General features: G+C 35.1%; 1 protein-coding gene across 2 annotated transcripts in view; it reads right to left on the reverse strand.

Annotated features, from left to right (window-relative positions):
* The window catches only part of EML5 (EMAP like 5), a 110,122-nt gene that overhangs the window by 43,109 nt on the left and 42,219 nt on the right, over positions 1 to 24,794 (reverse strand). For both annotated transcript variants that reach the window (XM_051620279.1, XM_051620278.1), the window contains exons 10-22: positions 23,927 to 24,139; positions 21,905 to 22,072; positions 19,986 to 20,092; positions 19,499 to 19,617; positions 14,132 to 14,318; positions 12,270 to 12,375; positions 11,030 to 11,123; positions 9,247 to 9,347; positions 7,171 to 7,373; positions 5,992 to 6,103; positions 4,835 to 4,962; positions 2,320 to 2,461; positions 414 to 566 (exon numbers count right to left, since the gene is read on the reverse strand). In XM_051620279.1, the coding sequence (XP_051476239.1) occupies positions 414 to 566; positions 2,320 to 2,461; positions 4,835 to 4,962; positions 5,992 to 6,103; positions 7,171 to 7,373; positions 9,247 to 9,347; positions 11,030 to 11,123; positions 12,270 to 12,375; positions 14,132 to 14,318; positions 19,499 to 19,617; positions 19,986 to 20,092; positions 21,905 to 22,072; positions 23,927 to 24,139 (1,833 nt within the window). The remainder of the gene's footprint in view (positions 1 to 413; positions 567 to 2,319; positions 2,462 to 4,834; positions 4,963 to 5,991; positions 6,104 to 7,170; positions 7,374 to 9,246; positions 9,348 to 11,029; positions 11,124 to 12,269; positions 12,376 to 14,131; positions 14,319 to 19,498; positions 19,618 to 19,985; positions 20,093 to 21,904; positions 22,073 to 23,926; positions 24,140 to 24,794) is intronic.

Raw genomic sequence — 24,794 nt, forward strand, 5'->3', positions numbered from 1 at the left:
AAAAGAAGTTTCAAAAAAACTAGCCTCATTGGGAATGTTAAGCACTGTAAGGAGATATAGCAGAAAAAAGAAGATGCCAAAACTTTCACACACATCTGTTTCAAGCATTCTCATTAGTTAACAGTAACCTCAGTGAAGAGCCAAACTTAAGCAGCTCATAAAATGGAACCCTAAGGACCTGGGGAAGCTGCTGGATAATAATGATGTAAAACTGACTATTGCATTCAAAAAGTTACTATGAGCAAACCTACTCTAATAATCTCACCCCTAAATGAGCAACATAAGACTTCACACCCAGTATTTTTCAAATATTTAATATTAGTCTTGCCGATTTGTTACATGTAATAGAGTACTACAAACCTCTACTTATTTTATCTTGCTTGAACAACCTTGATATAAAAATAATAACTTACCAGGAGAAAATCGGATCTCTGAAATAACATCTTTTCTGTGCTGGAAAGAGACTAGATCCTCCAGGGTATCTGCATTAACTATCAAAAAACTTCCATCATTGAGACCAACGGCTAATGCTTTTCCATCAGGAGAAAAGCAGCAACATCTGCCTCCTATGAGGAACACAGAAATAGCATTCAGGTACAGTTACAGTGCAAAATCCCTCTTCCACTAGTAAAGGAAAGCTATTCTTAAAGTTTAATGACATTTTTTAGATGCTGCCAAGATCATTTCCAAGCTCTACATCTGTGACAGCACACAGAAGCTATGGGCAAATGGACAAGTACACAATCCCAGAATCTTGGATTACATTTACTTGCATAGTAATTGACATCTGTTCTGTATCAGTAATACAGATTAATCACTATTGTCTATGCATGTTTTATTTGCTTTCCTTCTTAGTATGTGGTGTCAATTGTTTGTTACCATTTGACTTGGTAAGAAGAACAAAGTTGGCAAAGACCTTCTGGACTCATAGCATTCAGTCATTTGTTATCATGGTCACTATGTCATTTAGTCCTTTCAATAAACATGTCAAGTTTCATTTGAAAAACAGATTAATTTCCAATCTAAATTTATGTATGGTCAGCCTATACAGATATTATTCCATGCCAGAATTTCTCATTAGCATAAACATGTTTCCTTACTATTTGTTCCTGTAGTTAATTTATACACAGTAATCTTTTATTTAGCTGACTCCACCACAAAGCTTCTCATTAATTATCCTGTAGCTCCTCTTTCTCCATACTCAACTTCCAGTTTAATTTCATTCAGCTGAACACAGATGAGAACTGCACACCAAAAATATCTTCATCAGTCTCTTGTAAGTTACATTAATACTTTGGTATGTTCTGAGTAAAATACCTCACTATTGCACATAACGGTCAGCTAGAACATCCTGAGCTTTCTGCTCCACAGTTACTTCTCAGCCACACAGATATTTTCTTACAGTAATCAAGTCTTGCTTTTTTTAATTACCAAATACTGTCTCATTTCCATTACTGCAGTCTGCAGAAGTATCCAGTACACAGGTGCTTTCTAGGATCACCAAAGCATCTCAAAATGTGTCTCATCAGAAAACTGAGTCATCACAGTCCTAATTTTTTTGCCTAAACTACTCTTAAAAATACTAAGAAATAGCAGCTTTAAAACTTCAGCAGGCTCGAAACTTTCTTGTTTAATCCCTGTTTGTGCCAATTCATGACTCTTAAATTTACTTTATGAATCCAAATCACCTTCAACTACACTTCCTAAAAGGTTTTGATCAAAATGCTTTACTGAATGCCAAACAGATAAAGCCTAATGTATTTCTTTGTCTAGCAAAGCATATATATCATTAAAAGCCTTTTAAGGCCAGTCCGGTCTAATCTTAAAAAAGCCTTCTTATACGATGTCACTCACAATAGATTTTCCATTTGTCAAAATATAATTTAGCTATATAGTATACAATGAGTAAGAATTTTATGACTATTCTCTTTGCTTGATATTCCAGATTATTCTAACATTCACAAAGAAGATAAATTCAACATTACTTCTAAGATAGAATCTAAAAATTTTTATAAGACAAGTCCTTCACGGTTCAAAAAAGCCTGCAATACTATAAGCAACATGACCCATTTATGTAACTGGCTCAACATTTATTGTAAATTCACTGACTTAAATATGTTACAATTGCAAATAATCTTGAGAACAGTATTAAATAGAAATTTTTCATACAGATTCATTAGCTTCAGGGCTACGTAACTCATGAACACAGCATCAATAAAATAAGAAAGGAATGTATTCAGTCTTGCATTTGAAAGATTCACATTGCCAGTACATGTCAAATGAATTCAGTTAAATATTTTTTCATACTAGGCATCTTACCCTTCTTCAACTTGCGAACAGCTAACATACAATGGCTAGGAGATAAATCCCATATTCTTAAAGTTTTGTCATCACTTACAGTGGCACAAATAGGTAAATGAGGATGAGTAGCTAGACCCCAAACTTCCCCCTCCATGTGACCCTGAAAAAACAAAATTAAACAGATGATTTTCTATTTTAAACTGAAATATGAAATAGTACATGTAAGGAAGTTTAAAAAAACAGAGAGAGAACGTGTGTCTTTAGAGGATAATCAAGAAATATCTGAATAGAAACACAGAACACCTGAAAAAAACTCTTCCCCTTACTTACAGTAAAAGTGCAATTTATAGCAATTAATACTAGAGACAACTTTTCCCTGAAAAAAAATCCTCACAAACAACTACATCAATAACATAGACAGTGGGATAGAGTGCACCCTCAACAGCTTTGCAGACAACATCAAGCTGAGTGGTGCAGTTGACATGCCTGAGGGACAGAACGCCATCCAGAGGCACCTAGACTAGCTTGACAAGTGGGCCCATGTGAACTTCATGAGGTTCAACAATATCAAATGCCAGGTCCTCCACCTGGGTCTGGGCAAACCCCAGTAACAGTACAGGTTAGGGGATGAAGGGATGAAGAGCAGCCCTGTGGAGAAGGACTTGCAGGTACTGGTGCATGAAAAGCTGGACATAAGCTGGTAATGTGTGATCACAGCTCAGAAAGCCAACCGTATCCTGGGCTGCATCAAAATAAGTGTGGCCAGCAGGATGAGGAAGGTGATTCTTGCCTTCTACTCAATTCCAGCAACTGGAGTTGCTCAACTGGAGTCCTTGTCAAGTCCTGTCCTCTGCACACAGGAAAGACATCAACCTGTTAGAGCAGGCACAGAGGAGGGCCACAAAAATGATCAGAGTGCTGGGGCACCTCTCCTATGAAGACAGGCTGAGAGCTGAGGCAGTTCAGCCTGAAGAAGAGAAGGCTCGGGGGAGACCATATTTGCAGCTTTCCAGTATGTAAAGGGGCCTATAAGACAGACAGGGACAAACTTTTTAGCAGAGTCTGCAACAGGACAAGGGGCAATGGTTTTAAACTAAAATAGGGTAGATTCACACTAGATATAAGGAAGACATTTTTTACAACAAGGGTGGTGAAATACTGTCACAGGTTGCTCAGAGCTGGGATAAATGCCCCATCCTTGGAAATCATAGAATCATAGAACTATTCAGGTTGAAAAGACCCTTGGGATCACCAAGTCCAACCATCATCCTTACTCTAGAAAGTTCTCCCCTAAACCATGTCCACCAACACCACATCCAAATGACCCTTAAACACATCTAGGAATGGTGACTCAGCCACCTCCCTGGGCAGCCTATTCCAGTGTCTGACCACTCTTTCTGTGAAAAAAATTTCCTACTGTCCAGTCTAAACCTCCCCTGTGGCAGCTTGAAGCCATTCCCTCTTGTTCTGTTGCTAATTACCTGTGAGAAGAGACTAGCACCAACCTCTCTACAATGACCTTTCAGGTAGTTGTAGAGACTGATGAGGTCTCCCCTCAGCCTCCTCTTCCTTAAACTAAACATTCCCAGCTCCTTCAAGGGTCCTTCGTAAGACTGATTCTCTAGGCCGTTCACCAGCTTCGTTGCCCTCCTCTGTACTTGCTCCAGCACCTCAATGTCCCTCTTGAATTGAGGCGCCCAAAACTGGACACAATACTCCAGGTGTGGCCTCACCAGTGCTGAGTACAGGGGGACAATCACCTCTCTACTTCTGCTGGTCACACTATTTCTAAGGCCAGGATGCCATTGGCTTTCTTGGCCACCTGGGCACACTGCTGGCTGCTACTCAGCCTCTTGTGAATTAGAACCCCCAGGTCCTTTTCTGCCAGACACTTTCCAGCCACACTTCCCCAAGCCTGTAGCGTTGCCTGGGGCTGTTGTGGCCCAAGTGCAGGACCTGGCACTTGGCCTTGTTGAAGCCCAGACCATTAACATTACATATTACATTGGCCACTCAGAAGAGTGAATTAAAGATCCACAGTTTTATATTAAATATGGAAAAAATCATAAGATGATAGGATGTAAAAAATCTGTTCTGTAGTCAGGCTTAAGAAATGCAATCTGGTATGGCAAAGAAAACTGACATGTTTTTTACATAATTACAAAGAAAATCCGAAAGTAAACCTCAAGACAACAACTTCAAAAATAAGTGCAATTAGTACTCAGAAAAAGTTAGTAAGGCATTCAGTGAAGGAACCTCTGTTTCACACAATTTTTTTTTTTTCTAAAAAACAGAATGATGACCTTGGTCTGTGTGAAAGAACGAACTTCTTGAACAAATTAGCACAAGAAATTCTATCATCTGTCACACTCATTAAAGTGTCACAATGGTCTAGCTGAGCAAGAAAAATTGATTAAGTGATGGTAACCTGCTAACTTCAATAGTAGTTAAAATGCTTGTTATTTCACAAGTCTTTTACTTGAATAAAATAGTGTTTGTAGTATGGAATATTTGACTGATACTTAACATGTACCTGAACCAGCAGAGTTATTGGTCCACTTTTATCCACCTCCAATATTTCACCATTTTTTGTGCCCACTAAAATATGACCATGTCCTAAAGATATGGCACGTATAGAAGGATTATCTTCTAAGAGGAGACCTAGAACATGAAAATGTTAGAAGACAGAAAATTCTCAAGTATGCCTTAAAGAGGATTCTTCATACATATGCACATTACATTCTCACTGTAGAAAAAGATACTCAGTAAAATCAAGTAATAACACATCCCTGCTTGGGACAGCTTGTTTGGATTGATTTGGAGTATTTAATAATTACTCAACTGACACTAATCGTTCTTCTCAACTGAGTATCTCCAAAGTTTAATCAGCCTGATTCATGGATAATCTGAGTGAAAAAATGTGCATATGAAGTATCAACTATACTAATATATTGTTAAAATTTCTGATACCTTCAAATCTAGCTTTTTATTAAACAGATATGAAAATAAGAACTCTGCAGCAGAATGTTTCAGTTAATGGCTATTTCCATTCACGCATTTTGAAAATCAAAATCATATACATTAGAACATGGCAAAAGTAATTGTAAGGCTTGGAGGGGGTAAAAGAAAAGGCTATCCAGAACGTGGAATAGGGAAAATTTCAAGTCAGCACTAAGATAAAGAATAAATGAAAGAAATAGCAGCAACAGGAATTAAAATGTCCTTCAATAACTTCAAAAGACATATTCATTAACGGGAAATTAAGTCATAAAATGTACCATTACCTTACAAAACTAACCACAATTCTGATTTCCATCCCTCCTCCATTAAAAAAAAGATAGGACAAGATACTTCATTATTAGAAATACAATAGGCTTTTTGTTTGCCACTCAAAAAAAAAAATATCACCTGTGTAGTAAGAGACTCATGGTTAAACCAACTAATTCAGACAAAGTAAATATTTATGATCTGTACTCACCAAATGAGCAAACGGACACTCGAACACACCATTCCCCTCCCAACAGAAAAATTACTTAAGTTATTACTAAGTCATCAGAATTTATAAAAAAAAAATAGCATTTGTTATTTTCAACAGGGATTCCCTCCAACTGCCAAAGCTAACCCCACAGAAAGAGTTTTCTAAATAAAGTGTTTTAAAGAGAATAAAAAATAGGATAAAGTCTGTGTTACCTTTAGACCCAGGGGCCAAAGCAGCCCTTTTGATGGCATAGGTTTTGAGACAACGTTCAAATGTATCATCCCAGAGAGCTACTACCCCATCCTTTCCTCCCGTGACAAATCCCTAAGGTGGGGGAGAAATAATCCCAAGTTATAATCAGTTATTATATTTCCTTAATTTTTCAATTATTTCTGCCAGTAATGAAAATGGATACAACACTGTAATGCACAGAACTACAGATGTTAAAGATTAAAAGATCAGGTCTAACAAAATTATTTAATACCCCTCCAGATGGAGGCAGCACAGTTCTGTACAGTTCATGTACACTGGCCAGATTAAAAATTTCTAACAAATAAACTTCTACCATACTGGAAAAATAATGTAACTGACATAGTGGTATTTAGCCTTTGGCATTTCACCTCATTACTGCAAGACAAACTTAGTACCACTCACAAAAATTTGATTAGTGCCTAAATTGTTCAAATATATACACATTTGTGCCATTATGTCTTCAAAAACTATTTACAACTATTTAATGAAACCACGCCTATACTTCATACTGAAATAATCAGTACTTTCCTTTGGAGAACTTGCCATATGAAAACCACATGCTTTGTCCAAAGCTACTATATACCAAAACAGAAGGTGGAGTAACTTGGTCTAACCTAGCAAATCACAAACAGAAACATAACTTCAAGCACACAAGAAACCCAACTCATTCACATTTAAGCACGTGCCTAAATGCCCTCCTGAGTCAAAAGATGAGTCAAGATTAGTCAAGAGAATGAGGAGAGAGTACTTAGTGATCTATAGACTGAGTGCTTCTACTACTAGACAGCAAATACAGCACAAAATAATAAAAGTACAATCTTCTTCCTCTCTTAAAAGCTCACATATTGCATTAAATTTATGGGTGCTTAAATAGAAAAGCACCTTATCATAAGTCACTACTATTTCTTTAGCAAGAGGTCATGAGAAATACTGAGTAAGATTTCACTGGACCACAAAGGTTTGAAAAACAGCATGCTAGACAGCAAGAATTAGACATGTCTAAAATTCTGTTTTCAATCTGGACCTCACAAGGCTTTTCTGCAGTGGAAATAAAGCCATGGATTCCTGAGTTTGGGAACAGCCTAACTTAATTGACATTTTTTGGCCAGACATCAAAGAACAATGAGCAACTTATTTACTTTTTCCAAGGCGTGCATGCTGAACACAGGACCATCATGTGCTTTGACAGTTTTTATGAGAAACACATCTCTCCAAATACACACATCCCCCGTGGAAGTTCCAGAGAATGCCATCTCTTCAGTCCAGCCATACACTGCACACATCATGGTATCAGTTCTTCCCAATGCACCTATGCTGCCCTTTCTACCAATTAGTCCTCCACCTGGGTTCAAAACAAAAACAAGCCATCAGATGTTTGCAGAGAATCATTTTCCAGAAACTATACAACCTTACCCAGAGCAACAAGCCCTCTTCTCTGATTCTATCATGCTCTCAAAAAAATCGAGCCTAAGAAGAGTTCCCACAAAATATTTTTGTACTTCAGCATCTTTCAAGAAAAAAATTGCTTTTAACTTACTAATTGAATCTAGATTTGAATCTTTACATATACCCATATGTACATATGAAGAGACAGTGAATTCATAAACTTGCATCTGAACAATAAACTTATTATCTTCCAAAAAGTTCACAGAAATTTCTAATGAAATTAACTTGAAAAAAAAAAAAAGTTTAAATCTTGACATCCCATCCTTTTCATGATATGTTTTCAGTGAGAGGATTTCTAATTTTATTTTAGAGGTTTGCTATATTAGCCACTGGAAAACAGAACTGTTATAGCTATACAGATTTTAAAATTCCTTAAGATATCAAATAAAAAATAATCTAACAAGTATAACACACAGTAACTTCTGGCTGGAAAGTCAGATTTCTATTTTCACAGTCCTCAGAGAAATTCCATGTGGTGTAACATAGAAGCCCCTCAGAATCAAACACTTCAATCTGTTCTTGCACTCACACAGGCAAGGCCTCTGACACTCTCTGCCAGCACTGGGCACTGATGAAAACTGAGTCCAAAGTACATACTTTGGTGTCACTTCTCACATCAAGTGCACCTGCTCTAGTGCAGATTTCAGAGACATGGCATTTGTTAAGGTGCACTGACACTCAACTCCGCACATGAACACTGCAGAGTGTGTTTCACGGTGACTGCCTTCTCAGTGTGCCACTGCAGTTTTGCACAGATGGGCTGTAGATTAGAGACATTTGATTCCTGCTGACTAAGCTATGTCAGAAAGAAAAGAGGAATCTTAAAACATTCCATTTCTTTATCAAAAATCACCATCCTCAGGCTTTTATCATCATTAAAATTTATTTCTAAGGAATTTATTGTATTCATTCAGTAAATATTCTAACACAGCTTGTCCTTTCTGTAGAAAGCAAGCCCAATGGTTAGTATTAATCATTTATATAGACTTCAACAGCTTGCTCTCAGGCACTTCTGATTAATTTCTGCTGTGGCTGGAACTAAGAAAACTACTTTTTGTCACAGACTTTTCTCTCTACAATTAAACTTTATCAGGGAGTTATGTGAGTTAATGTTCATAATTTCTGCATGAATAATCAGAACATTCTTAGTAAATACACTGTTGTTCTGTAGCATATGTATTTATATATGTTTTGAAGTTTTAAACAATTACGTTCCCATTAATATTAGCAAATGGATTTTTCACTCTTCAAAATTTTTCAGGCAGATAAAGCAAACTCCTTTATCTTGGGTTTTAATTGTCAAGTTCAATAGAGATATCTAAACAACCAGGTCTCAACTGGCACACGTATCCTCGAATACTTTGTCTGAATTTCTGCATGTGGATTTTTATAACCTTAAAATTATTTGTATTTGTGCCTCTTTTAACATACAAGTTCTAAAGGTCCTTCTTCCAAAAACTGCTCTATGATTTAAGAGCAGCTCTGTAACATTTTCAGATGTGCTATATTATTATTTGACATATAAACAGACAGTAGGAAATCCAGGGTCCTTTCTACATTTGTAGCTCTACTGCCATGGTAAATAGATCTTAAAAAGAATTCCCACTACTGCTGTAAAGCAAATTAATATTACTTCTACTAGGGCAAAGCTAACTTAGAGAGATATATAGAGAAAACACTTGCCTTTAATACATGAAATATACTATAAGAAATGCAATATTTATACTTTAAGTAACAGAAAATGCTGTAATTCTAAAAAGCTTCCTTACCTGCTCTGCGCCAGAATTTCATGTGCTTGATTCCAACTGTAATCAATTTATCAGGCATATAAGGATTAATCTTAACAACAAAAATCTTATCTTTGCTTCCCCTGAAATGCAGAACAAAATATTTTAAATAAAAAAGTAACCATCCGTATTTTTTAAATAGGTATTGGTTGAGGTTTTTTTGCTACTGTAAACCTTCACTGTCTTCCTAACATTTACTTCCAAATCATTAGCAGTACGTTATTATGAGGATGAAGAAAACCAAAAAACTAATGTACTGAATCCTGTTCTATCTTCATTCTATCTTCATTACCCTTTGGTTTCCAAAGCAGGTGAGTAATTCTGTTATCTAGGAAATCCACTAGGTGGCATTTTCTTTGCAAAAGAATATATATTTGCATTAAGTTTAGGTGCACCAAATTTAGACCTCTGACAGATCATAATGAAACTTAGAGGTGTAAACTTACAAATGCTATTTAAAAGTCTCTCGTTTTGAAAATCAATTGCCATTTTCATCCACCTTTCAATTGATATTTCTGGTTTTCTTGTTAGAATAACATACAAGAACATAGAATAAAACGTGTTGCTATATCAATTCAAAACAGAAATGTCAGTCATTTCTGAAAACATTAAAACTTGTTGTGTGATGTAGATTTCTTACGTTCCTTTAAAACCAATGCCTAAAATGTCATGTAGTTTGAAACACAGCTTTCAATTATGTTTAGTATCTGTGCAAGGAAAGAAATGCTTACTAGAAGTTTTTATTTCTTTAAAATTCAGAAGAGCCTCTAAACCTTAATTTTTGCTTCCTGTTCAAGAGTGGCAACAATCTTTTACCTTCTGTTCTTTCAGACCACTAAATGAACTAGCAGCAAAAAGCATGAGCCAGCTTCTTTCCAAACTCACACTGTGATCTTTAAGTGTAGATGCTGCTCTCAAAAATGTTACTAAATTCCTCTGATTAGGTAGGAAGAAAAACACACCTGAAACTAAATCCAGTATAAAATGGCTAAAGTTTGATTTTTAAAAAAGTAAATTGAGATTGGTGGAGTAAGGGTATTTAATTTAAATAAAAACAAAAGAATCTGAATTTTTTTTTTTTTTTTTTTCTCTTCAGAGAAGCCAAGATCATTTGGTTTCTGACAAATGAATGGGAAGGGAGAACTCTTCTTTAACTGCATAATCTATTCAGGATTTTCATTCCTCAGGGGATAAGAAACATAAAATTTGTTTAAACAGAAAATAAGATTAAATGTCATTGAAAAGTTATTTAGTCCAAACTCCTGTTCAAAGCAGAGCTAACTTCAAAGTTAGATCAGGCTGCTCAGGACTCAGAAAGGAAAAGGAAAGATCTTGAAGAAAACAAAACTGAGCATAACAACTGCAAACTAATATCCCAAGAAAGATGTGACCTCTGATAAAAATGATCTGAAAAGCAGAGATACAACACCATCTCTGGGAGAGCCAACAAAGTGCATGGAGTGAGTTTTAAAGACATTATTTCTAAACACACCCAAAGAATCATAAATAAACTTGGGTTTTCCATGTCTTCTTTCTCCACCAGTTGAGCTGTCACTGTAATAATTCTTGTTGAATCTATCAGAGCTTCAGTTGTTTTCTTTGAAAGAAGGTTTTAAGGCTGTGCTAAATGTTATCACCTTTATCTCTTAAGTGATAGAAAATGCTAATTTATTAGAGAACTATTATTCTTTAATTAATATATTCTGCTTACTATCATTTGAGAGTAAATATAGGAACAAATTTTAAAACAAAGTTAAATTCCTACCTGACTGCTGAAAGTTTTTCTCCTTTCTTCCAATCCCAGAGCACAATAGTGTGATTGTCATCTATTCCAACAGAAGCCAATCGTTTCCCATCCGCTAGAAAAAGAAATGTATGATTAAGAGAGTAGATAGATAACATTATGCTGCAATAACAAGAAACTAGATTAAAGGATATTATAACTTCATAGATAATATAAAAAGAGTGTACAAACAGGTAAACAATCATATGGCATGTGCTTAGAGGCACATCTGTCACCTGATTGCATTTAAACTTGAGTGGTCGGTTGGATGGAGTTTAGGACTTTAAGATGTCTAAAAAGCTCTGAAAATCCTTGTTTATTTCTGAACAGGGAAGCATTGTAGCAAGCTTATGAAATATCCTTAAATTTAGTAATCGTGTGAAGTCTTTGAGAAGTTCTGACACACATCCCACATTTAACCTCCAAGAAAGAAGTTATTTGTGCTCACTCTTGATCAACAACTTTCTGACATGTATCTATTTTTGAAATGGCTACGTATCCGTGCCAGAATTTAGGAAGTAAGACTCACGTCTTGAAAAGGAGAACCAGAGAGAGGTAAGAAGCATCAAGGACTCCAAACTACTCATTTTTGTGATAAGACATCTTTACTGTGAGGTTAGAGATCCTATGTAGTAAATTCAATCCATTAAGGAATGAACAGAAGCCAGTGGAGAAGAGGAAATTTAGCACTGGCACCAGAATTCAATACATGTGGTGCAAAAATCTCAAAAGATCTAACTGACCAATTTCTGATGTTAACATAAGGTGGAGAGAGAGGCTGGGTTTCTGCCCACAACTCCATAACTGGACTTTCTGAAGTTACCAGTGAGCTACCCAGATGGCTTGCAGGATTTAATTGGGGGGAAAGGGGGAAAGTGCACACCTGATCAATTTACTCAAACATTTGCTTACACAGTTGTACTGCAGGTACAACACTTGAGATCTGTGCACCTGCCTCATCTCATACAAACAACATAAATTCCAAAATGAGTAGCTCAACTAATAAATGGCACAAAATGTGTTCTTGCATTTCCAGATGTGCAAGACTCCACAGCTCTTTTTAATGAATGATCACTTTAAGACAGCCTTTCTCATTTAACATTGATCACTGGAGAATATTTTTAACACAAAATCTTCAGTGTCAATTGCTCATTAGAACTGATTAACTTGTATTTTCATACAGAAAAGGAATATTGTATATAAATAAATAAATACTTATTACCTGAAAAATCAACAGCACAGACACCATACTGGTGATAGCCCTTTAATACTGAGATTGGTTTTACTGTTTCTGTATCCCAAATGTGTATTGAGGAATCTCGACCAACCTGAAAGTACAGTTTTTTTCATTTATCAGTTACTTCACACAGTTGTTTAAGAGTATAATATTGCCAAACAGTTTTAAAAGTATTTGAAAAAAAATACAGTGATAAAATTTTCCCAGTATTACTTATGTCTGACTAGCAATATATTATTCCTTCTGTTTTACAAATACCACTCCCCAGCTGGTTCTTTCTTCCCTCCAAAGCTCTTAGGTAGACTAATCACAATTAACTAGATTCCTCTTGAGGGGAGGGAAAAGTCCTTCATTGATTGTACTGTGGCATATTTATTCTATCAATTCTCTATCAATCACTACCTGTCTAAATATAAAAGGTTCTTTTTATGGCTATTATGTGAGCTACTCTATGTTTGAGAAATGAGGGTGACTTGTGTTGCTTTCTGGTGTCATTACAAGGGCCTACAAGTCAGATTCTAATGCACTGATACCTTTGGAGTGACCTCCACTAGAATGGCACTAATGCAGGTAACTAGAAGTTGGTAAGAAATTGAATGTAGCTTATTCTTTTCTACTATGTACAAGTATTATTAGTTAGCACTTTCAAGATTATTTGGTGTTCCAAAGGTTTTGTACTTCAGTACACAAAAAAGGGACTGGAAAACCAGAGTAACACTCTCCTGTGTTTAAGACCAGGGGCAGGACTCAAGAAAACTAAGAACGATTTCTGGTTTTGCCCAACCTAATCCATGATGTTTGCAAAGCTTCTTGTAACATCCACTATCAGGAAAATCTAAACTAGTGTTGCACGGGGAATTTGATTACTGCAACATCTAATTTCTGCAGGCAATACACAACAGTATACAATACGTATATATAAAACAGTATGCAATGCAAGTTTATCTTTCTGTTGATAGCAGAAGGTATTTTAAAATATAGTAAATCTAGCTACACTTTACTCATAGTCTTAATTACTCTAAAATGAAATAGAATCAATTCTCACATTTAGGGCTTTAATCTCTAAATTGACCTGGAAATTTACATGGTTCTCTGACATTTTTACACAAATTAAGAGCATTATAAACAAAAGTTTATTTCTACCAAAAAATGAGTTCATATGTTCTCCAATTTATGATAGGATACTAACAATAACAACAATATTAGTACATTTTAAAACCCTGAAACATCAAATAAAAACCTAGAAGTCCTGGTGTATAATCACTTATGGGAAGAGATGTTTGTCAGAAAACTTGAGTGAAAAATATTTACGTAAAATTACTGCCTGGCAAAAGGTAAAATGATCATAAATACTTCATCAACATACATACTTGTGTTGTACATACAAACAGGAAATAGTTTGGCTACAGGTGATAACCAAAAAACATAAAGCATGAAACTGAAATGCCAGAATGTAGTAACAACTGCTAACTTGAAGTGACATAGTAATACAAGGATGTAATAACAACACAGCTAAGTTCACAACTAAGATACTAAAAATATTTATTTTAATTATACATTTCCTCCATTTACTATGAAGAAGCCACACAATATTGAATAAGAAGTATGAATCTATTCTTACATAAAAAAGATATTTAACAACCTATCAACTAAAGACTCATCAGAATTAATATAAAGAACTCAAAAAACCCCTTATGATGCAGTTTTTTATCACGATTCCATCTGCAACAGAAATGCACTCCTTCACCTGAATAAATGCAGACTGGGCTTCCTTCCTCTACAACAGGCTTTTCTAAATTCAGTAGCAACAACTTCAGATTCTTATTGCAGATAGACATGCATCCTACCTGGCCTGTTGCCACATAGTCCTTTAAGGGATGAATAGCAAGGCAAAGAATGTCATCATCATGACCTAGATAAAAGCGCTGTGTGTTCTGCTGTCGATTGTACACCACTCCCACTGCTGCAACATGGTATACAATTTCACCAGTCTGAGTGTAAAATAAGTTGCTTCGACAGTCGTAACCTCTGTAACTAATGAAAGAAAAGAAGTTTGTTCATCCAGGTCATAACCATATTTACTGAAACTTTGAGATACATTTTTGCAAGATACATTTTGCACAGGTAAAAACTCCGATTACTTACCAATTGCTGTTTTGGTATTTTAAGAGTATGAACATATTATCCCAAAGAAACACCAAATTATCAATTTCATTTACTATTTAGACATCAGTACTACTAGCACTAGTTTGAAAGTGGCTGCTATTTAATAGCTACTCTCCAAAACTAGTTTGAAAGAGGAAGTGATAGCTAGTAATTTTTCCAGACCACATGGAGAATTCAGGCATACAACATGTAATTAAAAGAAACAGCCAAAACTAATACTTGGGACATTTTCTATCAGGCAGCAAAAGTTTCCACAAGAATGTGGACAACACAGACATCATAAAACTGAAAGTTTCTGGAAACTTGCTAACAGGAAACAAATACATAAATTTTCTTCCAGATCAGTTTCTGTTCTGAAGGAAAACCTGTCTCCTTCCTGCAGGGATACAGCAACTGACACGAGATGGCCAATTCCCAACAAAGGTCTGTATGCGCTATCGCCACAAAAGTGGTATTTTCAAAGAGGCTAGGATCCTACTTTCAGAAGTAATTTAAGAGGCTCAGAAACCTGAAAAACAAATAAGCTTTAAACTAGTGTTTTTAATACTGCTAACCTTGGCAGTCAATGGAGATAACCTTTAAAAATGCATAACTGAAATTCATTCCTTCCCTTCCTCTGATATAAACAATACTATGTACACTCCTGACACTTCCTGCTTCTATGCCATTAATTCCCCAGATATCCTCTTTCTGTTCCTTCTTCTGTTCTTACAGATCTTCACACACAATGGTACTTATGTCAGATCATCCGTGATTACAAAAAAAAATTGCTAAAATAATTACACAATGTTTTTAAACATACAAGCAGATAGTCTAGGTTAATTTATCCTGAGATGCATAATGTCTCATCTCCCCTTTTTGAGATTCCTCTCTAACTAGTCTTCTAGCCAGTCCAGGTTCCTCTTGATGGCAGCACCACCATTTGCTGTACCAGTCACTCCTCTCAGTTTTGTACTGCCTGCAATATTGTGAAGTCCAAAGCTGGGTCTCATTAAATCACAAACAAATAAAGTTAACTTCTTAAACCAGCAAAAACTGGGTAAGCACAGAAATAAAAGCTTTTAAATAAGTCTCCATCCAACCCATTGGAAAAAGACAGACAGACAGACAGAAAGAAAGAAAGAATATTTTTCCTGTGCTTCACTCTGTACTGTGGCTCTCTTAAAAAATACTGGATTTCCTCTGCAAGTGCAGGATATACACCCAAATGCTGAATATACACCCAAAATGATAATACTTTAAAAACAGCTATGAACATTTGTACACTAAAAGAAATAATGGTTTAGAAATACTAGACATCGAGCAATTTCTTACAAGTTTAGCAGTCACCTATAGAAGTGAAAAGCATTAAGACAGCAAAAGGGTCTCAGATCTTTCTACCTGCAACCCAAAAATTCAGAATTTTCCCAGCTCTTGCCTATATATCTGAAGTTAAGCACAGCAAGCTAAGTATCTTAATGCCATATATCACAGGACTACCCAAAACGTATCTAACATGCAAGAAAATAGTTCTGATTACTCATAGCTATAACTATCAGAAGCCTGGGTTTCAGTTTACTTCCTCCAGTTATTACAAAATAATAGCTCTATAATTGATTGTTCAGAATTAAAATAAAACACATTTTGTAAAAACAACAAGCAGTGTAATTAAAGACACTTCATAACCCAGTTAGACACATCTCATCTTTCCCACATGCTAGTTTATTAACTTTTCTCCAGAAGGATAAAGTGATTGGCTTAGACAGTTGAAGCAGAGATCAAAAGGAGCACTTTTCCATGTAGATCATTCCCTGAGAATATGCTGCATATTTCCAAAACAGTTACAGCTCCATATTATTAACACAATTTAGAATTGGGATGATTTGCTAATCTCAGAAAAATAATGAGGAGAAAAAATGTCTTCACATGCAGAAAACAAAATACAGAAGTAAATTACAAGGCATCTTGGCTAGCAACTAGAAACTAAGCAATAACGAAAGTAAATTCTGCATCATAGTTACTGGATAATATGTAACAAGGCACAATAAACATAACACTTGCATTCTGCAGTAGTAGATATTTTCAAGTGGTCTTCAGCAACAGCAACCCAGCCAACAGCCCAGGACTGATCCGAGTTAATATGACAGTAACTTTCAGAAGAAAAGATAGCTAACTCAGTGCTATGTAAGAAAAAAATTAAATTGCCATTACCAAGGTCCTGAAGAGCAGACGCTGGATTTGGCTTGAGATTAAGACATGTAAACATAGGTGTTCACATGTGCATTAGATACATTAACACCTATATGTTAATCAACAGTGTTCTAGCTGATACAGTCAATGAAACCTGCAGGGCTACTCAGCTGACCAACCAGTCAACATTTCATTTTACCTGACACAAAACACTCCTTATGCTCCACTGACTACTGCCTGGATCTCCACTGACCGTGACAGAAGTTTAGAAACACATATAAAACCACCTACTTACAGGCACACAACTGTAAGTTCCTTAACTTGAAGCTAGATCCCTCCCACAGTTGCAAGTTACACATCTGTAGACAACTAAGGGCCAACTTCCCAAACTGGGAAAAGAATCAATGTCCATAGTTTGTCTGATGCTGTGCTTCAAAATTTGCAGGTTACTTTTCAAAGGAAGTTTTGGAATGTAGCACAACCGTCCCCCAAAAATCTCCAGAAGAACCACATGTCAAACATAAGAATGGTTGAGGTCAGAGTCTTTAGCACAAAGGTAGAAATATTTTTTTATGGCAGTAGTGTTTTCTCAACAGGACCCACTCACAGCCTACTCCCTTCAGATGCTTCTTGTTGGTATTTGTAACCCTGGCAGGAATCCATGCAAGGTGTCATAAGACTCTCACTTAAGAGCATGAGAAATCCCATGTAATCTTGAAAGCGTAACTGATTTTAATCTTATGATAAGGTCAGTTCAATGAATGAATATCTTGCAACTCAAGCTGGACTTTGCTTAAACCCTTTGAATATTAAAAAAATTAAAAACTTTGTTCTTGTGAGATCAGCAGCATTAGCTTTGAGAAAATATAGTACATAAGTTTTACATACACATCCTTATTCCCTGCCAGCACAAAGAGAGCATTACATGCATTTAGTCCAAGAAAGTGGTTCCTCTGAATATTTCAAAACGTCTATCTTTTCTGTTTCTGAACCACCACCACCACTGCCAAAGACATGGCAGAAAAAAAAATACAGGAATAGTCAAAAAAGAGGCCAAACTCGTATACTGCTTTAATCACGTTTCTGATCATGATTGCACCATTTCTTTGAGAAAGACAAACTTAAAAGATTAACCTGTTTACAGAAGTTGCTTTCTCATTCATATTAGTCAGCTGCTGGCTCATGTATTCAGAATTGTTTTTATCCCCTTCCAAAATAGGAAGTAACCAGAGGTGTACAAGCTTTATTATAGTTTATTAAGAGACTTGAAAAAGTTGACCTTTCAAGGCAATTGACAAATTCAAAACACACCAATGTGCTCAAAAACAAAGAAAGGAAAAATAGCTCCCTATTGCCCTTATTCAAAAAACCACTTTTACACTTCCAAGGAACATCCAAGACATTTCCATTGCAGCTAAAGAAAGATGAAGCAAAGCAGACCTCCTGAATCAGAGAATATGCCTATTACTCACTTGGATGTGGGTCACTTTAAAGTTAACAGCCTGGACATTGAGAAAAATCTGTTGTTCAGCATGGATTCTTCATTAGTTTCCTTGATGCTCATTGGGTAACCAGACAGAACTCAACTGGACATTCTACTTCTGGTCATTCCTGGATATTCTGGTCAAGCTTCACTTCTGTTGTGAAGGAAATAACAATAATCCCAAAGATCCAGGGCCCTTGTTTGTGCTACATCTTCTTCAGGATCATTTGGTTTGATTCTTAGACCAAATTTTAAAGTCTACATACAGCTACCCACCTTCATGCATTTTCTAGAGATATAAAAATCTTCAACTGAGAATTCTGGAGCATCAAAAACAGAAATAAAAAAACAACTCTGTACCAAGCTTCCCAGTTGTCAGTACTTCCAAAGCTACTCTTCAGATTCCATGCCTTCTACAGACAGAATTGTTGAATTGAATGATTAACTATTCTCAGCCAATTAATATATTAACCATTCCATGTGGAGTCCTTCTAAAATAGTTCAAGTGTCATTATAAACAGACAGCATCAGTGACTTATTTGTGCATTTAGTTATCTCTAAAATGAAGTTGCATTTCTGCAAAGAGGTATCTTCTGAAAGCAAAACATGATGCAACCTCATTTCCAATGCCTTAATCTAATAAAGGCTTTGGTTTTGCTTTGTATCAAGGGGATTTATATTTGTGATCATTATTCTAATGTAGCAACATCTACTGCCAGTTTGCTTTAAAACACCATTATCTTTGTCCTGATGGAAAAGGGTTCACTTATGAAGAGTTATGGGTGACTACCATCCTAAAGATGAAATAATAAGACTTCAAGGGTGCATCTCAAAGTAATTTTGTTACTCAAATCAGCACCAAAAAAGAAAATGAAACTGAATTTTAAACACAATTCCATGATCTATTAAGAACTAAATTTAATTCTTAAACTAACAAGGGAATATGTGAATTGTTTCAGACTAGGCACAGTTTATAGATTTTTTTTTAATAAAACACTGATAGAAACACCACTTACTACAGAACCCCAGTCATCTTCAGCTAAACCAAGTCTCTGTCATAGCTTCCAAAATAATACATCAAAGAGAACCATTACTTTTCAGATACTGAAAAATATGGATTGCAGCCAAATATTATGTTTAGTCACCTCTATTAAAATAATAAGTATCAGCTAAAGTTTCAGTGCAAATTCACTTCAGAATTCCTGTTCAGAATTAGTCTAGCCTGGCAACAAAGCTTTCTATTTAGTGTAAATGTATCTTTACAGAAATAAATAAAAACGGTAAATCACAAAGCAATTGACCTAAAACTCATTCATCAGATTATTAAATTATAAATATCAATGTACAAAGCACAAACAGTCTGCTTGTATACTTTAAAGAATCCTAGTTTTCATACCCATGAACAAAATGTAATCTTATGCTGTTCCCTGGAGCTCGCTCTCGTCTCTTGGAAGCTGCACTTTTTCTTTTTTCTTTGCATTGTTCTTTAAGTTGAGGTAGATCTTCTTTGTAAACCTTCAAGAAAGAGCACACTTAAATGAAGAGATTCTACAGGAAAAGCATGTTTTCGAGAATTCAGCAGCAGTTATCATCTCCCAAAAATGTTACACAGACATCAGTGAAAAAACTCTCGGGTAACTGTAGCTAGTTGTTGTATAGTGCAACTTGTTTTTAAATTATAACCAAAACTGTTAGGAACACATGTAATAATTATTTTTCACTAGTGGATTTTAATCTTTTAAATGCATCAGATAGTAACAATTCTAAAGGTTTTGGTCAGTTCCTGCTCAGCTCTCAGTCTCCCCAGTTTTCAGATTTCTTCATAAAAGACCATTTTACACCCCAGGAAGCATTCCAGCTGCCATTAAAACTATAATCTTTACCTGTCGGCGATAGGTGATTTGTGTCTCTTGCTCAATTTCAGAGTCCAGCTCTGGAACATCAGACTGATCTGAGTCTGATTCATCACTATTAGAATCAACCAGACTCTCTGCCAGCAGGAAAACAGAAACAGAAATTGAAGTAACCTAAATTACAAACCAGAAAGTGTTTAAAGTAACTGCTTCATGTTTCTGATTTGACAATCAATGCTTATATTAACTACAACATAAACTGCTAATAATTGACAGGCTGACAGGATCAATTCTGCTGATACAGTAGAAATAAGCCAACTCCTAAGTATGATTTTTTTGTTTGTTTGTTTTTGAGAATGAGTAAGTTTTCATTCACTACAATTATTTCATCATCATTAACATTAGGAGGAAAGCAAGAAAGAAGAGAATGAAGTAATGAGTACAAAGCAGATGAGACTTGCAGAAAACTAACAAGAGACATAAAGAGCTCCAAAGTGAAACTTATGGTTAGGTGAGCCATTGATGTAAGTTGCAATTCTTCAGATATATTAGGAAAAGAAAAATCATATATGGGAAGGAAGTGGTAAAATTTTTGTTGACTGTGGAAAAAAACATTAGCCAATTAATTTTTCTGCTTTACATCTAGGAAAAGCCAAATAATATTGTAACACAGAATTTCATTCCAACAGAAGCTGAAATGAATGTCCTGACTAATAGATGATAATATATCTGGATCTTTCTGCAATCTTTGATTGGATGTTGCATTTTTTTTTACTGAAAAACAAGATAAAATCAGTCTAGAACACAAATGGATTTTAAAAGATCTCAAAAGTGTAAAGAGAGAATCATCACTTAGTAAGAAATGTTTGTAGAAATATGCAATAAAGACCAATCTTTGAAGCTTAACATTTTTATCAGTGATGTAGAGAAAAATAACATTGCTACCAAAAAAGGTAGTAGATTATGGAGCTAGAAAAGCCATCAATAGGGCAATTAGCATTAGTGTGACAAAACAGATGTAGATACTGGCAGCCAGAACTATGGTTACGTATCCAGGAACAAGGAATCTAAATAGAACTTTATATATAGAACTTCTATGTTCGGAAGCAGCAGCTAATGAGAAATTTGGGTAATGGGAAATTAGTTGAAAAAGAATTCATACAATGAAGCATCAAACCAGTTAAAGGTTTTTTGGAAGCTTCATCAAGGGGAGGAAGAGATTTGTTGCTTATTTCTGCATCAGGCACTGACAAGGCCAGAACTGAATCAGCATTAATCTACCTGTTAGCTTGGTCCATACTGATAACACCTTCATCTGATCTTAGCAACCAAAGGGTGAAACAGCCTATTTCATTGTAACTCTACCTTATTTCCCCAAAGGACTTTCCAGATTTCTCTAAGAATTCCCAAGTGACGCACTCAATAAAATGTTTTATTTTGCCAAACTCAGTCATGAGAATAATTGCTGTATTAGTCACTGGTAGAAACTTGATCTACTTTTTTTTCCAAGAACTAAACACCTCCTGTCTGCTTTAAAAAATAAATAAATAAAATACATTGCAATACTTAAATTATCATATAAATACTTCAGAATTTTAATCAAATTAGTATACATATCTATGTTTTCCAGTGACTGAATGCTGTCAGTTTAGTAAAGGATGATACATACAGAATTCAAAAATTTTTATCTATAATCCAAACTTTCAGATTTTCCCTTTGCACAGGGAACACAGTGGTGAAGTTTTTCATAAATTTGCTAGACTGAACACACAGGGTACAGGCAAGTATTAGGAAATGCTATCAACACCTCATGCAGCTGCAAAATTTAAAGAACAAATATTTTGTACAGACTGACAATTCTGAGTATCTATTTCTATACTTGCACCAAGTAATTTTACTTCTCTTTTAGCCCCCCCTCCTTGCACCCCTTTTTTTAGTAAGGTACTGACCTTGAGGTGCTATATGAAGAGAATCCTTCAGCTTTCGGTCAGGGATGAATTTCCACTGAAAGACAGAATGATCAGCTCCCCCAATGGAAACAACCCACTGGTGATCATGTGACCATCTGACATTGGTCACGTGAGCAGAATGACCAAGATATTTTTTAAACTTTGCTCCTAGGACAAGAATAAAAATCTCATTCAGTATATCTGGAATAAATGTTTCAATAGCATCTTTGGAAAACGTATCAAGGAAATCTTATAAAAAGTAATAGTTTAATTAAGACATTCTAATTACTAGTGATATTTTAACTAATAGCAGCAACTTCTTGCAGTATTCCCAGATTTTAATCTGTCTTTAAGATAATTTTTTAAATTTGAATTCCAGGATATAGCATATTTAACAAGTTAAATACAAAAAAGGAAGACACATGTCAGTGCTGCATGAGATGTGCTAAAGGCAGGGTTTTTTTACTGTATTAATTTTATTTTTATAAATAAATATTTTTCCAATTGTTATTTCTACATTGAAAAGATGCAGTTATTGAAACAAATTATGTATATTTAGCTCTGTGAAAACATCCCCATATGTGTGCTCATAGCACTAGTTCCCATTCTTGGTAAAATCTGAGTGCTAAGCACTTCTAGTAATCCACATTCTCACACCTTTATTAGCAGTAGTAGCACCAGCGGTAGTAATAAGTATAACTACATCAAGTTAACATTTTTAGTGACTACCACATAATTACAACATAATCATTCACTAAAAAGAAGTTCGTAACAGCACTTCACTAAACAGATTCTGGTGCCTTTTCTTCAGTTTTATAATTCTAGCACAAAACAGGATAAAAAGGGAACAAATTCAGTCTCCTTCAAACAGACAGAAGACTGTTTTCAAGAATGTATTTATTGATTACCAATAAAAGCCCCATCATTTTAAAAATGAAACTTGAAAGACTGAAATGAAATGGTTTTTTAACATCACCTTTTATAAAAAGAGTTGAAAAAAAAAAGAGGGGTAGTATCAGTCATTAAAAAACTAATATTTAATAATTTATTGAAGTCATATTGCTTGAAGAAGTATCAAGACCCATCATGAAGATCATACAGTTGTAGCCAGCATTAAACTCTCAGTGCTGCAAAATGCAAGGATACAAAGGTGCAATTTTTTGTTTCCCCTTCCAAAGTTTAGAGATTTCATCTAGTCCCTAGGAAAATATTTTAGGTTAAGAGATGTCTTTTTAAAAGCTAGGAAGCATTTCACTGGCTTTCTCTGATACTCATCATGTTACCCGGTTGAAGACGGAGATCTCTGCTATTGATAATTTGTTACAGATCAACTTGAATGGTGTCTAGAATGGAGTTCTACAAACAACTCTGAAAAAAAATGAAACTTTTCTCATCTAAAAAGATACTCATCTCTCCACTGTTCACACAGTCCTGAACAATAATTCTGAAAATTATATACCTTGATTTAAGCTTCAGTTTTAAGATTTTCACAAGATTTGCCCTTGTTGCTAGTAAAATGTTGAGGAAAAACCTGTTGGAAAACTTTTTAAAGTTCAAAAGGCATACAGTGGCACACTCTGACTACAGGTCCAGTTTGCTGTTCACTTACTTATATCCCTTAATCATTTAGTAAATTTACTTTTTCTAGTTCCTAGCCCAAATCTCCATCACAGATCCAGAAGAAGGAAGAAAACTATTTGAAGACCAAGGTGAAATACTTTAAGTATCTCATAAATGCGTAGATATTACGTCACCTCACAAAATTATATTAAAAAACCAAACTAAATAAAACTATTTTACAAAATAAAATATATGTAGAACTTTTTATTATCCCATTCAAAAGGCAAATAAAATACTAATACAGTTATAAATACACCAGCCTAATATTGTTTTACACCTTTAAACTAAAAATAATAAATATTTGCCATTTACAGAATTTTTCAAAAACCAGTTTTCTACAACCTTTTACTTGAAAAAATCAAAATTTTAAAAAAAAGTTTATAATTGAACCTAAAATACTACCTTTTCTTAGGCATGGATATCGAAAGAGCTTTACTATTCCATAATCGTCAGCTGTAACCATAACTTGCCCAATAAAATTTGCATCCACAGAATTTATATCATTTATATCTGAATATTTCGGCCAGATTCCATTAACTTCAACACCAGAAACACAGGTCCACGTTGCCCACTGAATGCCTTTTAATTCCTCCTTGTTTGTTACTTCTTTTCCACCTAAGAACAAAAAAAAAAAGAGCTATTTTTCAATATTCACATACACAATTTGAAACACTGTAAAGTATTTTTAAATTTTCCTGAAATCAAATCCAAGTGAGACAGAATTAAAAACTGACTTCTAAAATTGTCCTAATCTAATATTGTCTGTTATGACCAACAGTATCAGTATTAAGGCTTCTCAAGACTACTTAAAAGAAGATGATGGGTTCGGTATTTTGGAGTTATTATTTCTTGCTACCTTCTTGAGGCTGTGTTATTTTTAAGCGTTTATCAAAAAATACACGTAGCCATTCTCAAGTAAAGTTTGAAAAAATGGTGTTGCTGAACTATTCTAGGAACCTGGATTATTGAAAGTAAAAACTGAAAAACTGATTTAGATCTGGCTACTCTAAATTACAAAAAACACCAGTTTTGTGCTTAGATTGTTATTATTTTATTTCAAATAAGATTGTTCCATTCTCACGGAGTTTCATGTAAGAGCTTAAGTACTGAGTCAGACCAAGGGCCCATTTAATAAATACTGTGTATCCAGGAGCAGGAGCAAGACAAGAAGAATTAAAGCCAACGCAGCAGTTGTAAGGCAGGGCTGAACCTGAGCAGGACACTGCCAACAATTCACCTTTCAGTCTTCAGTGGTAATGAAACTGAAGGG

Source organism: Apus apus, chromosome 5, assembly GCF_020740795.1.
Source record: "Apus apus isolate bApuApu2 chromosome 5, bApuApu2.pri.cur, whole genome shotgun sequence".
Lineage (NCBI taxonomy): Eukaryota > Metazoa > Chordata > Aves > Apodiformes > Apodidae > Apus > Apus apus.